Source organism: Pongo pygmaeus, chromosome 5 (genome assembly GCF_028885625.2).
Source record: "Pongo pygmaeus isolate AG05252 chromosome 5, NHGRI_mPonPyg2-v2.0_pri, whole genome shotgun sequence".
In the NCBI taxonomy this organism is placed as follows: domain Eukaryota; kingdom Metazoa; phylum Chordata; class Mammalia; order Primates; family Hominidae; genus Pongo; species Pongo pygmaeus.
Window position 1 is genome coordinate 34388858 of NC_072378.2, and position 16551 is coordinate 34405408.

At 55.5% G+C, this 16551-nt stretch overlaps 1 protein-coding gene across 9 annotated transcripts in view; it reads right to left on the reverse strand.

Annotated features, from left to right (window-relative positions):
* Positions 1 to 16551, reverse strand: part of GRM4 (glutamate metabotropic receptor 4) — a 128310-nt gene that overhangs the window by 13336 nt on the left and 98423 nt on the right. For all 9 annotated transcript variants that reach the window (XM_054491703.2, XM_054491700.2, XM_063666133.1 and 6 more), the window contains 3 exons: positions 8523 to 8723; positions 8153 to 8289; positions 3647 to 4582 (listed from right to left, as the gene is read on the reverse strand). In XM_054491703.2, the coding sequence (XP_054347678.2) occupies positions 3647 to 4582; positions 8153 to 8289; positions 8523 to 8723 (1274 nt within the window). The remainder of the gene's footprint in view (positions 1 to 3646; positions 4583 to 8152; positions 8290 to 8522; positions 8724 to 16551) is intronic.

The window sequence follows — 16551 nt, forward strand, 5'->3', positions numbered from 1 at the left end:
ACACATATACATAGACACAAATGTACTCACACACATCTACACACATCCACCTGCACACACTCACTAACGTTTGCACTCACACATCTGTACACTTGTGTGCACAAACACTCCTGGGCACATATACTCAACCTACACATCCATACACACACCAGCAGCTACATACCCCTCAGCACACCCCTCAGCACACCCAACAACCCATCCCCGCTTAATCTGCATGCACATGGGCACACACCTGTGCACACACACACCACACATGCACCCAGCATGTACATGCACAAAAAGGCACACACACGTCTATACACACACACCTCTGTAGGCACAAAACTCCTGACAACAGCCACACCCCACTTGATCTACATGCAAACACACACACTTAGCAGCCAGACCTGCAGCTTGCACTGGGGCATTTTGCAGCTCCAGGTTGCCAGGTTGCCTGAGTCTCTAAGAAGCCTGGTAGTCTGAACCGCAGGAACTTCACAGCACATCTCCTCCACCGCCTCCCATTCAGAGGCCCAGAGTGGGAGAGGTGTATGTCCCATGTCCTAGGTCACCAGGGAGAGAGCACACTGGTGTGAGGCCAGCCTGTCGTATGACCTGGGACGAGTCCCTGTCCCTCTCTGGGCCTATGAACTGATCATCTCAGGGACTCCCTTCATAATCAGGGCTGGCTGGGGGAGCCTCCTAAAAAGGCAGGAATCAGAGGCTGGTAGGTCACCTGGAGAGATTGAAAGGGTAGGGAGGCTGAGCTGGGGGGCTGGGTTGCAACATCTGGAAACCGGAGGGCCTGATATCCTGGGATGACAGGGACCCCACTGGGGAGTGGGCTGCTGGCAGGCAGCCAGGGGGAGATATGGCAAGGGGGAGGGAGGGGCTTAACCATCACGTGTGGGCCTCCCAGCCAGGTACCTTTACTCCCTGAGGAGGTGTGGGAAGGGGCCTCCTGGTATTGTTGAGGGCAATTTCTCAAGCTGCCAGCTTCCTGGGGTATGGGATGGCCTCCCCGCTGGCTCCATGGGGCCCATGAGCATTGAGAGGCGTGAGGGCCTCTTCCTGCACCTGCACTCAGCAGGGAGGGTCTCCCGCAGCAGGCCTGGTGGAGGCCAGAGACCCAGCTCACAGCACGGGCTGGGCGCCATGGCTGCACCGGGGCTGCTTGGCTCAGGCTTGCAAGGCGGGATCCCCCTGCTGAAGCAGGCCCAGTCTCAGATCTCAGATCTTAGGACACTCACTGCCAGCCCCAAGATCTATCTCTTAGGGCCCCCCACAGGGCCCCCATTGGAAGATGACCCTTGAGGAGCTGTTGGAAAAGAGGTGGGCACCTACCAAGGAAGTCCCAAGGCAGGAAGTATCCCAGAGCTGCAGGGGGGAAGGGTGTGCTGGGGATGGGGGGATGCTCCTAAGTTAGACAAAGTGGGGTCAAGTCCAGCTGTGCCACCAAGGCAAGTCACTCCCCATCTCTGTGCCCCTGCGTCCTCATCTGTAAGCAGGGGATGATGAGACCTCATCAGCTGCCGTGGGGCCCAACGGCCATTAGGTAAACTGTCTCCACATGACAAGCACCCCATCCCATGGCTGCCTCACTGAAAACTAGGCATCCCTGGGAGCTCAGACCGGCGCTCACAGCTCGCTCTTTCTTTCTCTCTCTTTCTTTCTCTCTTTCTCTCTCTCTCTTTCTTTCTTTCTTTTTTTTGTTTTTTGTTTTTTTTTCCATGAGATGGATTCTCACTCTGTCACCCAGGCTGGAGTGCAGTGTCGCAATCTCAGCTCACTGCAACCTCCATCTCCCAAGTTCAAGCATTTCTCCTGCCTCAGCCTCCTGAATAGCTTGGACTACAAGTATAAGCCACCACACCTGGCTACTTTTTTGTATTTTTGTTAGAGACAGGGTTTCACCATGTTGGTCAGGCTAGTCTCAAACTCCTGACCTCAAGTGATCCACCCGCCTCAGCCTCCCAAAGTGCTGGGATTACAGGCATGAGCCACCACGCCCAGCCTTGGGCTCACAGCTTGGGCACACAGCTTTAGATGCCAGGCTCAGGCTGACAACTCCTCAGATATGTCTCCAGCCCAGAACTTGCCCCTGAACTCCAGACTCCTATATTCAACCACTGACTTGGCAGCTGCATTTGGACGTCTAATGAGCGTCCCAAACTTAGCATGTCCAAAGGACCCCTTCTCCTGCCCCCTCACAGGCTCCTCTCATTGTCTTCTCTTCCTTAGCATGGGAAACTCCTTCCTTCCTCATTGCTCAGGCCTCAAAGCATGGTGTCCTCCTTGACTTGACTGTCTCCTCGTCTCCCACCCAATGTGCCATCCATTGGAAACCTGGCCAGCCAGTCTCCAGATAGGCCCAGACTCCCCCCCTCCCCACTGCATCTGCTGGGGACACCCTCTCCCCTGCAGAGTGTGACAGTGACCTTCTCACAGCTGCTCTTGGCAGCCAGGGGGTCCTTTTCAACCTACATCAGATAGCACCCTCACCTGCTCAGAAGCCTGCAGCGGCCTCTCTTCTCACTCATGGTAAAAGCCAATGTCATTGCCACCATCTGGCCTGTCACCTCTCTGATCTCGTTCCCCACTCCTCTGGCTTCCTCAGCTCCGCACCCCTTACAGTGTATTAACTGTTTGTGTACCCATTGTGTCACGTGATTGTGACAATACCTGGAAGGACTGCAGGGAAAGGGACATGGCCCCAATTTACTGATGAAGAAACTGAGGCTAGGGAGACAAACTGGCTTGCCCAGATCCCACACTTATACATGGAGCTCAGACCAAGACCCGGGGTCCTTGATTCACCTTGATGTCCTGCCTTCAGTGACTCCCAGTCCTTCAAGATAAAACCCCCGAGTCACCCAGCCAGCACCAGGACTGGGATGTGGGCCGAGCACACAGGTCTCTTGGGGTGTGCCCAGGTCCTCAGATCAAGCCAACAGGAGGCAGAGGTAGCCACTCTGCAACTCCAGCCAAGGGAAGGAAAGGCCCTCCGCCAGCCCCTAGCCTTTGGGCTTCCAGGGCAGCTTGGGGCTGGGGAGAGAGGGAGGGTCCCATGGGGATCCTGTGAGGGGTAGATGGAGGAGGGAGAAGAGGGGAGTGAACCAAAAGGAAGACAGGGTTGAGTAGGGAGAGAGGTAAGAGAAAGGAGTCTAGAAAAGAATGAAGAGTGAAGGAGGGTACGGCATCCCAGGCTTATAGAGAGAGGAGGGGAAGGGATGAGAGAATAGGGGGAGGAAAGAAGGGAAGGAGATGGGGTAGGGGCAGCAGGGATGGAGAGACAGGGAGAAAGAGGAGGAGGGGGGAAGGAGAACAGGGGGAGGATGGAAAGAGGGAGTAAAGTGGGGCTGAAGGAGACAAAAGGAGGAGAGAAAAAAGGAGAGATGAGACAGAGAGAAAGGGGGAGAGAGAAGAGAGAGAGGGGCAAAAACAGAGAAAGACTAGCGAAAACCCAGAACCCAGAGAGAAAACTTGCAGCTGGGAGAGAAGGCAGAATGAGGCATGAAAGAAGGCAGAATGAAGCATGAAAGAAGGCAGAATGAGGCAAGAAAGAAGGCATTTCTGGAGCAGGGGGGAGGCCAGCCAGCCTCAGGAGGCTGCCCCCTGCTCACCGCCCTCACCTACCCACCGTCCACCCCCGGCCCCCACCACTCACCTTGTCGGCCGACTGCGAGGTGCCAAAGAAGATGGGGATGAAGGCCAGCCAGACGATGCAGGTGGTGTACATGGTGAAGCCAATGGGCTTGGCCTCGTTGAAGGTCTCCGGCACGCCGCGTGTCTTGATGGCATACACGGTGCACGTGACCATGAGCAGCATGCTGTAGCCCAGCAGGCAGATGAGCGACAGGTCCGAGATGTCACACTTGAGCACACCCCTGGCGAAGCGGGGGTCGAGTGTCCGCTGGTCCTGGAAATCCACCACCGAGTGGGAGGGGTCCACCACAAACCACACACAGATGCCCAGCAGCTGCAGCGAGATGAGGCTGAAGGTGATGGCCAGCTGTGAGGCGGGGCTGATGAAGCGTGGGGCACTGACCGAGCGCTTGCCCTGCTCGAAGATGCGGTAGATGCGGTTGGTCTTGGTGAGCAGGGCCGCGTAGCTGATGCTCATCCCTAGTCCCAGGAAGATTCGGCGCAGCGAGCAGGTGCCGAGGTCGGGCTCGGCAATCATGAGGAAGGTGGTGGCATAGCACAGGAAGATGCCCGCCAGCAGCACGTAGCTCAGTTCACGGCCCGAGGCCTTGACGATAGGCGTGTCGTTGTAGCGCACAAAGGTGATCACCACGAACAATGTGGCAGCGATGCCCACCACAGCCAGGAAGAGGGGCAGCACAGCCCAGGGCGAGTCCCACTCGAGCTTGATGATGGGGATGGGTCGGCAGGCCGTGCGGTTCTCCGTGGGCCGCATGTCGTAGGGACACGTCTTACAGGTGTAGCGGTCCACCTGGTACTGGTACCCTGTGCAAGGCTCGCAGTGCCAGCAGCAAGGCATGCCCTTCACTGTCTTCTTCCGCTCACCCGGCTGGCAGGGCAGGCTGCAGATGGAGCGGGGTAGCTGCTGCCCACTCCCCGGCCAGTGCATCCGCTCTATCTGGCAATGACAGCACCATAGACCAGGCCTCAGAACATGCCACCCTGCGCCCGGGACCATCCTACTGGGTGGTGGCACCTTGTAGCCCCACACTCAAATCACCAGCTAGTTGGCTAAAAGTCCAGCTGCCCGGACCCCACAGGGACATACTGAATCTAACAGCTGGAGTTAAACAAGGTCTCTGGCATAACTCAGACATAATTGACCTACAGGGAATCCTGATTGAACCCGAAATTCTCAAGACTCATATGAAGAAACTGAGCCCAGAAAGCAGTAGTGACAACCTAGAGTCACAGGCAACAACAGTGGCAGAGCAAAGAGAACTCAAGAGTCCTGACTCTTAGCCCCTAAGGCCTTGCTACTCACAGTGGTCCCCAGGGCGGCAGCAGCAGCCTCACCCAGGAGCTTGTTGGAAAGGCAAATTCCAGCCCCATCCCAGACCTACTAACTCAGAATCTGAGTTTCAAGAAGACCCCCAGATGATTCCTGTGCACACTGGAGTGGAAGATGTGCTGCCCTACGGCCCAGCCCAAGGCACTTCTGCCACACAGCAAGGAGTTGGATTCAGCAGAGAGCTGAACAAAGGTTTAATCAGAGGATGCTTAATGTGTGCTCAGGGGTTAGCATTTCTTTACATCTTGCTCTAAATTAGTGCTACCCACAGTTACATGTCCCTGAAGACACAATGGCTGTGAGCAATAGAGCCACATGAGGGTTGTCACACCCTACTGAATATGTTACAATATTCTGGAAAGTGAGAGTCCCAGAAGAGTCTCAGGCATTGGGCAAAGGGACTTGACTACACCTGGGAGCTGTATTCAAAGCAACTGTTCTAAATAAAGTGTCTCTTAGGAAGAGCTCACTCTCAGAGCACAGCAAGCCTGGCTAGACTGGTGCATTTGCACTGGGTGCTACCTCCTGATAAAGTGTAACCAGCTGGTTGGGGGGTGTGGGGAGGGCTTTAGAATAAAGGAAAAGGGGCCAGGCATGGTAGCTCAGGCCTGTAATCCCAGCACTTTGGGAGGGCAAGGCAGGGGGATCATGAGGTCAAGAGATCGAGACCAGCCTGGCCGACATGGTGAAACCCCGTCTCTACTGAAAATACAAAAATTAGCTGGGTGTGGTGGTGTGCACCTGTAATCCCAGCTACTTGGGAGGCTGAGGCAAGAGAATCTCTTGAACCTGGGAGGTGGAGGCTTCAGTGAGCCAAGATCACGCCACTGCACTCCAGCCTGGCGACAGAGCAAGATTTCATCTCAAAAAAAAAAAAAAAAGAATAAAGGAAAGGGGTAAGGTGGGGTGGGTAGGGATGCCTCGTGGCAAGGTAGGAAGAAAACTTCAAGGGAGAAGGTTGTCCTGTGGCTCTGGGCATGACAGGATGTGGATTAACTCAGAAGCCAAAGGGCACAGAGCAAGGACAAGTGCAACCTGTCCTGCAGGAATGTGGAGGCGAGACAGTCCCTGTGGACTGCAGCTGTTCAACTGCAGGGGAAAGACCCTTCCCCAGAGGACATGGGGCAATGGTGAGTGTTCTGGAAAACTCTGTGGTTCCGATGGAAAGAGCAGTGACTGAGGTCAAGTCCTGGGATCACAGTTCTGTTGCTACCTGGCTGTGCATCCTTGAGCAAATGGCTTCTCCTCTCTGAGCCTTTGTTTTCTCTTCTGATCCAACGAAAGCAGATATGAAGCCACTTTGCCCTTTGTTACTTGCAGTGACCTCCATTTAGAAGTCATAATGGATATACTTTTTAATATTTCACTAGAAAGTCAGCTCCATGAGGGCAGGGGCATTGTGTTAACTTCCCTGCTGGGTGTCTTCAGCCCTCAGCACAGGCTGGAACATAGTAGAGGCCCAGCAGGTCTCTGTGGAATCTATGAAAGAATAACTGCACAGGCAAGAAGGTCCAGGGTACCAGTGATGCGACGCCGCCACACTCTCAGACCCTGGAGGAGGACAGTGGCCAGGTAGGTAGTTACAGGTACCTTGCCTGCTCTGTGGCCCTCACAGCACAGCCCAAACTGAGCCACTCACGGAGAAAGTGGGGAAGGTTGATGGTGAAAGTCCAGCCCCATCTCACCTCCCCTCACCACCTCAGCTCTGTCTGGGCCTTACAGGTGAGGAGGAGTAAGAGGGCGTTGCGAGCCGCATCAGAATGGGCCATGAAGACGGTCTGGCCAGTGCAGGGGCCTTGTATTCCTGGGGAGGGGACTTTCAGGAGAAGGGCCCACTGCCACCCACACATGCCCAGTCCCTGCCACCTTCAGTTAGGACATCTGGAAAATGGGGATAACTGCCTGCCTCACAGAGCTGTCATCCTCACAGCAAGGGGACGTGCTTAGAGTAGCAGCTCGGACACAGCAGGTACTCCCTAAGTGCTAGCTGCTGCCGCTAGTGAGTTCCAGTCCCCAGCCCCCGTGCTCTGCCCACTGCACCAAAACAAAATGGGCACATCGACTTGGTGTTGTCCCACTTTGCCAAGTGTTCCTCACACCCCGTTGTGCCCATCTCTCTCCACTCAGCAATCCAAGGAGCCTCATTTAGGAACAGGCTGTTCCTGCCACACGGTGTGGCCTTTAGGAGAGTCCTTCTGCCTCCCCAGGGCTGGGTTTCCTGGGAGATTTCCTCTGACTTAGAAGATGGTTGCGCTAAATGAGACTGCAGGCCAAGAGTGCTTTGAAGAGCAGAGCACAAGGGGTTCCTCGCTGGAAGAGATTATGACAAGAGGAGACGGCGGGGCCTCGATGCAGCACCCACAGGATCCCGGGACAAGGAGAGCGGAGGCCAGATGAGGACCTGTCTCTGAGTCTCTCCAGTCTATCCACGGGGTCACAGTGGGCCCACCCCGGTTATGGCTCACCCCTTCCCCTTGCAAGGTAGAGACCAAGTCCACAAGCACTTTGTTGAGGAACAAACCAAAGGTCCTTTCTCTCCAAAGACACTGCTCTGTTTCACAGCTGGGATACTGAGGGCCAGAGAGGGCAAGTCACCACATCCGTGGGACAGTCCACGAGCTAGGAAAGCGTGGCTAGGAGGACCCAGAAAAATGGCTGCCTTCTATCGTGCTTTGACGGGGCTGGAGAACTGGCAACTGGCTCACTACCCACCAGTCAGTGGTACAAATCCCACCGTTCGACCTGGGTCCTTTGCCTTAAGACTTCCTCCTCTGTCCAAATGCAGCCCTCCCCCTCCTCACCTTATTCCCCCATGCCCCCCCATCACCCCCCACCTGCCCACCCAAAAAGCCTTTGAGCCATTTCACTCTGGTGTGAATTCTTCTATCCAGAGTCCCCCCATCCCCTCCTCAGTGAGTAGCAGGCAAGAAGGCCCCAGGCTAAGGGAGGGGGCAGGGACCAGAATGGCAGCAGAACTCCGACTGCCCAGTCTTCCATTTCGGGGGGGGGCCTCAGAGCCGCTGAGGTCTGGGAGGGGGCACTGGGAACGAAGCCCCAGCCTGGCAGCAGCGGTCCTGGAGGTCAGGGCTAATCAGTGGCAGCCTCCCCTTGGGCCCCCCTCCCAGGGGCTGGAACTGCGTGAGTCACTCTCCACCCACTCCCTGCTCTCCCACTTACTCTAAGATGCAGGTGGTCAGTCCAGGAGCCAATGACCTTGTACTCAGCAGAGTCGTTGCGCAGCTGGTATTGGTAGATGTCATAGCGCCCAGGTGCATCTCCATTCTCATTGAAGGTCACAGGGTTCCCTGCGATGCCTGTAAGGGTGGGCGGGTGTCTTTGTAGAGCCTTTACCCAGAGGCAGGGCAGATGATGAGCCTGGGGCAGAGACCTCTCTGACACACCCCTTCATGGAACATCCTGGGAGATTTCACCTCTTGGAAACATCAGGAGAGGCCTCCGCTTCCCACCTCACAGAACCTAAGGGCCCCTCCCCTCGGGCATAGCCCAAGATACCCAGGGTCAGGCACGGTCCGCACGACATCCCCACCTGAGAAGTTGACGTTTCGGATGTATTTAAGCAGCTGGGTGCCATCTACAGGGTCCATGCGCGGGCAGAGCCCCACGCGGCCGGGACACAGGTCACGGTGCATGGCGTGCAGCGCGTGGCCCATGGCGTACACAGCATCGATCACAAACTGCACCTTCCCCTCCTGCTCATAAGCTGAATCCTGCCCAATTCGCTCACGGTCTGCAATGAAACACCAGAAACAGGGACACTCGGGAGGCCCACTGTCCTTACAGTGGTGTCATGGGGGCCAGACCACCCTCTGGCACCTGGAGAGGTGGCACAGCCCATCTGTGCATGGCCAGGCCTCCTGACTCCCAGCCCAGTGCTCTATCACCCAGGAGATGGCCCTGTGGAGGTGCCTGGAGACAGGCCGATGGGTGTAATGGGAGAGTCCACCGGCCTGGACACCGTACCACTGATGCCTGTGCCACCCAAGGTCCCAGAATATCCAGGGCAGACTCCCTTGTCACCTTTCACCCTGGAAGGCAGTGTCCCAGAGGTCTCCCTGTGGCTGTGGCCCTTGTTGCCTTCCCCCAAGCCTGGCCTGGGATAATCTTGGGAGCAGCTGCCCCTCTCGAAGTCTGGGAAACAGCCAGGACAGGGGCTATGTCCATCAATGAGGGGAGTGCCCTTAAAGCCACTCACCCATGGGCAGTTGCTCCAGCCAGAGGATGTATGGATAGGGTATGGATAGGGAAACTGAGGCCCAGAGAGGCTGAAAGAGTGCCCTCAATGGTTTCTAGTCACCCTAAATACCAGAAGTCACCATCGCCCCCATCCATCCCTCTTCTACCTCAGGGACAACCCTCTTGTCCCCCAGTGGCAAGGATAAGTGAACTTTGCAAACTGAGAAACCCATCCCCATGGGCTTCTCACTGCTAACTGCAATGGCTCCTCAAGGCACCGTGACCGGGGTCTGACCTCCCATCTTCCTCCCCTCCCCTCCGTGTCCACTGCCCTCTGCTCTGGGGCCCTGTGCAGCCTCCTTGGTTGTCCACATCAGCAAAAAGAGGATCATGATCCCACCTCACAGATCTGCCATGAGGCTTCCATGAGATAAGGTAGCGAAAACACTTGGCAGCTAGCAGGTGGCTCGTCCACAGTACCCTATGTGCTAAGAGGGCTATCTTCCAAGAGGGCTATGGAGGTCCCTGGGCTGGAGCAGGTGGGACGACTTTGTGGAGGGGGAGGTGGTTCTTGGCCTGGGCCCTGGGTAATCATGATATTAGATAACATATTGAATAATAACAATAACATTAAGTAAGTAACTTCCACCAGTACCTGCTATGTGTCAGGCATTGTACGGAACTCTTGATGTATATTCACTCATTGATTTCTCACAACGATTACAATGGTGATTACAATGGTGTAATCACCTCCATTGTAGAGATGAAGAAACTAGCTGGGCATGGTGGCTCACGCCTGTAATCCCAACACTTTGGGAGACTGAGGCGGGTGGATCACTTAAGGTCAGGAGTCCAAGACCAGCCCAGCCAACACGGTGAAACCCCATCTCTACTCAAAATACCAAAATTAGCTGGGAACATCAGGAGAGGCCTGATGGGAGGTAGCTGTAATCCCTGCTACTCAGGAGGCTGAGGCACGAGGATCACATGAACCCGGGAGGCGGAGGTTGCAGTGAGCTGAGATTGCACCATTGCACTCCAGCCTGAGCGACAGAGTGAGACTCCATCTCAAAAAGAAACTGAAGTCCTGAGCACAGAAAAGCTCAGTAACATTCCAGGACCATGAAGAGCTGATGTGAACTCAGGTACTCCAACTCCAACCCTGAGCACCACACTCTGCCACACAGGGATGCAGATGGGCAGGAATGTGGGAAGGGGACCAGGGATCGGAAGTGAGGACATGGGGGCAGGAGGATGGCTGGGAGGAGGAAGATGGAGGATGGGCAGAGACAGGGAAGCCTGGCTTCCCCTCCTAAGACCACAGCCCTTGCATACAGCATGGCCTTCTTCCTCAAGGCCAGGACGAGGAAATTACTCCTCCTATCACTCTACTCCTAGCCCGTGCCTCTCAGCTAGAGGGCACATGCCACACTGCACAGAGGCAATTCCCCAGAGGGCAGCGGGGTGCGCACCTGCACCTGCGTCCTGCCCCCATAGGCCAGGGTTAAGCTGGGTCCACATGAGGCAGGGATTCCCCGGGGACTCCAGAGGTCACTGTGTCCAGCCCCCTGCTTGGACACCCTGAAGGCAGACCCAGGGTGCAGGGGATCTCACTGCCTCTCCCTGAGGCAGTACCCTCTAATCCCTTCACACCCTCTAACCCTGGCCACACCAGTGGCTGTACCCACACAAGGATGTGGGGATGGGGGATAGCTGGCCTGGTCACTCATTAACCCTACTAGCCAGAACCACATCCCATTTTCAGCCTTGCTCGGGGTAGGTACTCACATATTGCTGAGTGGACAGTAGAAACCATAGAACCACAATGCTAGGGACACCAGGACCACGGGGGTCATCTGCCCCCACAGCCATTTTAAAAACAAGAAAACTGAGGCTGGTGGGGAAGCCCAGGTCACACAGCCAGGGGCGACAGGATGGGCACTTCCAGCTTCCAGACCCCACCCCTGCTCCATCCCAGGCTGCACTTGACTTGGGTCGTGTCTGCTAGCTTTGCTAATCAGCAACACTCTTTCCAGGCCAAGGCACAAACAGACAGGATGAACACGAAAGGCAGCTTCACCATCCTGCCTTGTCCGAGGCCTCTGATCACAAGGTCACGAGGGCCTACGGAGAAATGGAATGGACAATCCCATCCCCAAAGGACATAGAGAAGGCTGGGACAGTGTTGCCTGGAAAGACCCTCCCTGGACCCACACTTGCTCCCTGCAGGCCCCTAGGCCCTGCTCTCTCCAGCCTGAAGAAGCATAAAACACTGCTTGACTCCCCCACAGCTCCCATCACACCCTCATCTCATATGGATGAGAGACTAAATTATTAACCAGGGATGGAGTGAGAGGCTGCGGCCGCTGCAGAGAGAAGGCAGCTCTCTCTCAAGGCCAAGGATGCACCCAGCCATGGGAGACTAGCTGGATCTCTGAGGAAACACACCTCCCCCACGAGGCTGGCCTCAGCCTCTCCTCAGAGGGTCCCGCTGAAGCATCCACTCCTGGGCCACTTGGGCTCGGGGCCAAGTGCTCTCTCTGGGGCCACGAAGCCATCGGTATGGATGCTAGTGTGGATATCCCGCAGGAGCCCCCTTGCTAGGGTAACCTGCCTCCACCCAGGGCAGCTCTGGGGGAAGGGCTCTGGAGTGCTAGGCCTGGGGTGCTGCCCTTACAGAGCATCCATCCCAGCGCTGTCACAGCAGCGTGGACTTCTAGCAACTTCTCAGCTCCCTGTGGCCTCCTGGACTTTTGTCTCAAGTCTACCCCCAGTAACATATGGGAAGACTGGGGTGCAGTGAAGTGACCAGGCCATGAGGATGCCCACCACACAAATACACACACACACATAGACATACATACATACACATATATACACAGACACACACACACAGATACACACATAGACATACATACATACACATATATACAGACACACACACACCACACAGATACACACATGCACACACACACACCCCCACCACACCACACACACTCCTCAACTCTGACTTCAGATGCCTCAGGCCCTTCCCTTATGCCCCACAGGAAACAATGACAGGACCTAGGTGACTCCCCTGGAGGGGTAGCGGGGCATGTAGGGGAGGGGTGGGGATACTGCAGGAACCACAAACCCTCACTAAACAAGACAGGACGCTCTGGCCTAAATGAGCAGCTGCAACTGTGCCTGTGACGTCAGCAGCTTTGGGCTCACCCAACCGGGCTCCTCAGCAGGTGATCTGCAGCCGTAGCTCATGCTTACCCAGAGCCATCGTGCGCCTGGCACCTCACCTTCCCACAGCTCTGGGAGACAGGCTTCACTGGCCCCCTCACAGGGGAGGTAGCAAGGTTTGCAGGTGGGTGGGTGGTGTCCCAGAGCCTCACAGGAATCCTAGCACCAAGTAGGTGTTTGACACATACCTGTAGATGGAGCTAGCTCGGAAGTGGTGGGGCTGGGACTTGAACCCAGATGTCTTTGGTTGTCCAAAAAAGTCTTCAGTACCCTGAACTGCCCCTCCTCCATTTAGCCGCTGACCTGCCTCCTTCCCCCTGTCCTGGGACCCAGGCCCTGCCCCCATTGTCTGGCCAGGCCTAACCAGGGATTAAGGACTCCCTGTCTGCAGGTCTAGAACAGGAAGGTGGCAGTGGAGAGAAAGGGGTGGGAAAATCCCCTCTCATGGATGGGCAGGAACCCCAGGACCAGGCAGGGGCACCACAGTTCTGGGAGGAAGAAAGACATGCATTTCTGAGAGCTGTTGGAGGAGACAAATTCCAGACACATGGCAGCAGTGACAGTAGCAACAGTTTGAAGATGTCCTAATTGTGTCCCGGGGCACAGTGAGGCAGACATGCATTTGGCTCTGCCATGGGTGACAGTCAGCTGGGGAACCATCCAGGGAGGATTTTCTCCATCAAAACCCCGAAGCGTGGTTACTACGGCGACTGCGGCCTTTGTCTGCAGGTTGTAAATTGTAATTGAAATGAGTTTTCAAGGTTGAAATAATCAGAGTCCTTCTCGTCTCCCCCCTCGCTTCTCCACAACTCACCTGCCCAGCCACAATCCTCCAGTTCTAGCACTGGTACACAGGTGCGTGCACACACATTGCTGAAGCAGCTCCCTCACGCCAGGGTAGACAAAATCCACCACACAGACACTCACAGGTATTCACATCTGCATGCATAGAGTAGCAAATACACAAACCTTCATGTATTTACACGTCTACACACACACATGCTCTAACACAGGCGTACGTATAAATGCTTCCAATATAGCTACAGCTACACATTTAACACAACACTAACACAAACACATGGGCTCAGATTTACCCACTGGCTTAGGCTGAGAAGTCCCCAAGCAGATGCTGAGGAGGACTTGAGAGGAAGGGTTTTATTAGGGGGTGATGCCAGGAAGCATAAGGAGGGGCCAGGGAGGTGAGGTGGGGGAGGAAAGTCAACTAATGCCAGCGTGTGGGGCTCTGTCCTGCTGGGTACCTCCAGGAAACCCTGCAAACTACACCTCAGCGTTGTCCCATCCATGGGGATAAATGCTCCAGCTCTGCCGGTCCTAGGCTGAGGGCTGCTCCCAGAGGCATGAGCCCCATTGCTGCGCACAGGGATGGTTAGTGCTGAGGGGTACAGCTGGGGCACCGATAGCATCTGCTAAACATGTACTCATTCACATGTTCAGTCAAGCATTGACCCATGTCTACACCACATACCTACACAGATATAAACCCGCATTTACACAGCCTGTCTCCCAGAGCTATGGGAAGGTGAGGTGCCAGGCACACGAAGGCTCTGGGTGAGCATGAGCCACTAATATACACCTACACCCATTTTTGTCTCTTAAGCAAACTTCCAGGGAGTAGGGAGTAAAACAAGGGGGTCCCAGAACCCCTCCAGAGGGCTGTCTGGTGTCATGGACCAAACAAACACACACGGCTCTGACTCTCGGCTGGGCCATGGCCCACCTATACACTCTAGGCCAAGTATACGAGTGTCCTAGCGCCTCGGTCTCCCAAGTGTGAATTCCAGATAGTAAGACTTACTTCGAGGGGCCGCTGGGAGGACTGAGGGAGATGCAACACCATGTCTTGTGCACAGAAGTCCTCTCTCAGCCTCAGCTCTCCTTTCCTCCCTGACCCGCCCCCGCTGGATGACGCCCCACCCCCGGGGGCCTACCCTCCGTCCTGTCTGCAGCCTGGCTGGCGCTGGCTCTAGTGCTGATTCTCCCCACTCCTTCCCCACCAACATGTGATGGGCGAGGGATGCCCACCACATAGACAGACCCAGGTCAGCTCGGCCTAGCCCAACATATGGATGGGGTGGAGAAAGCTGCCACTCTGTGCTTCCTCAGACATTCAGTTCCTTCTGTCCCTCAAGTCCTGTTCCCGAGTCCAGGCTCACCATCCCACAAGCCCCCAGATTCCCAGAAGTCACCAGCCAGGATCTCCCTGGCCCAGAGTCACACGCTTGCTCTTCAGCCCTATACCACAGTTTTGCCAGTCCCCTCCTCTCGAATTTTCATCCTCATCAAGTCGCCTGCTTTCCAGTCTGGGAATTTCTAACCCACTTGGCTGGGTCTCCTCCATCCCTAGCTCTGTCCCCCACAACTCAGCCTTGGCCCAACACCAACTCCTTCCAGTCCCAGTGAATGATGCACCCAGGTGTTTTGAGGGCTTAGTGGTTGGGTCAAAAGGGATCCCCATCTCAGTGATAAGGAAACCGAGGCCTGAGGAGGTGAAGCAGCTTACCCAGTGGGAGTTGACTCTTGACTCCCTCTCAAGTGTTCTTTTACAAGCTCCAAGAGCTCTGTGGTAGCATCGCCCGGGGCTCTTCAACCTTGAGCCAGCCACAGGCTCCTTTTGAAGGAAACAATTCTTGCAGACCCTCAAGAATATGACCCCAGCAAGAAAACACTGAGGAGAGAAGCTGACAGCTTGGCTGTGACAGTGAAGCCCAACTGCAAATGACCACAGCAGCAGAGAAGCCGTGTCTCTGAGACTGGGAGAGCTCACTTCGGGATGGCCATCAACATGAGAATGCAGACTTTAAGAATCCTCACGGCACTCCTGGGTCCCTGCGAATCTGGCCTCAAGAATGTGTCCTCAGATGTCCACAGACCTCGCTTTGAGAAACAGGATTCGAGCCCCAGGGTCTGGTGGGGCCAGCTGGAAACCCCCACTCAGCCCCTTGCTGGGCCTGGCAAGTCACTTAGCATCTCTGAGCTCCAGATCCGTCTGTGAAGTAAAGCTGGCACCTGGGACTAGGCAAGGAGAGTCACACCTGGCGCCTGCACAGCCCAGTGCCCAAGAAGGACCAGCTCTCAACTCCTCCCTGGTTCTGAGGCCAACACACCTCGGCTGAGAAGCTGGGGCTCAGCTCTCCCACATAGGAGGGGCTGGGGCTGGGGCTGGGGGTGGGGGGATTCTGGGGACTGAGTCTCAGGCAAATGTGGATGAGCTGCCCCTGCTAACAACTCCCAACGCAGACATCCCTCTCCCCCATTATTCAGCCAGCCTCCCTTCAAGCAGCATCTAGCTTTCCCCCTTACTAGGTGACAAGGTTTGGCTCTGTGTCCCCACCCCAAATCCCACCTCAAATTATAATCCCCACATGTCAGGGAGGGACTTGGTGGGAGGTGATTGGATCGTGGGGGTGGATTTCCCCCAGGCTGTTTTCATGATAGTGAATTCTCAAGAGATTTGATGGTTTAAAAGTGTGGCACTTCCCCTCTCGCCCTCTCTCTCCTGTTCCACCATGGTAAGCCATGCTTGCTTCCTCTTCAGCTTCCACCATGATTGTAAGTTTCCTGAGGCCTTCCAGTCACGCTTCCTGTACAGCCTGCAGAACTGTGAGTCCATTAAACCTCTTGTCTTCATAAATTACCCAGTCTAAGGTAGTTCTTTACAGCAGCGTGAGAACAACTAACACACTAGGTCTTTCTCTTTAAGGTAGAAATATGAGGTCATTTCTCCAATTTAAGCAAACAAACAAATCCCCTCTCTTGACCCAACCCTCCCCAGCTAGCATCCCCTTTCTCTGTTCCTGCTTACAATGTAGCTCCTCGAAAGAGGTGCCTCTGCTCACTGTCATCAGTTTCTCTCCTCTGTCTCCTGACCAACTCCAGTCTGGCTTTTGCGCCCACCTCTCTAAGGAGACTGCTCTTGCGGAGGTCACAATCGCCCCCCAGGTGGCTAAGTCCAATGGCCTGGTCCAGCCCTTGTCTCACTTGGCCCCTGGACAGCATGTGATGGAGCCAGTCACTCCCTCCTCCAGTGCTCTCTTTATCGCTGCCAGGACACCACGCTCTGGGCCCTGCTGCCTCCCGGGCTGCCCCTTCTCAGCTTCCATGCTGGCCCCCCTCTCTCTGCCCCCGACACT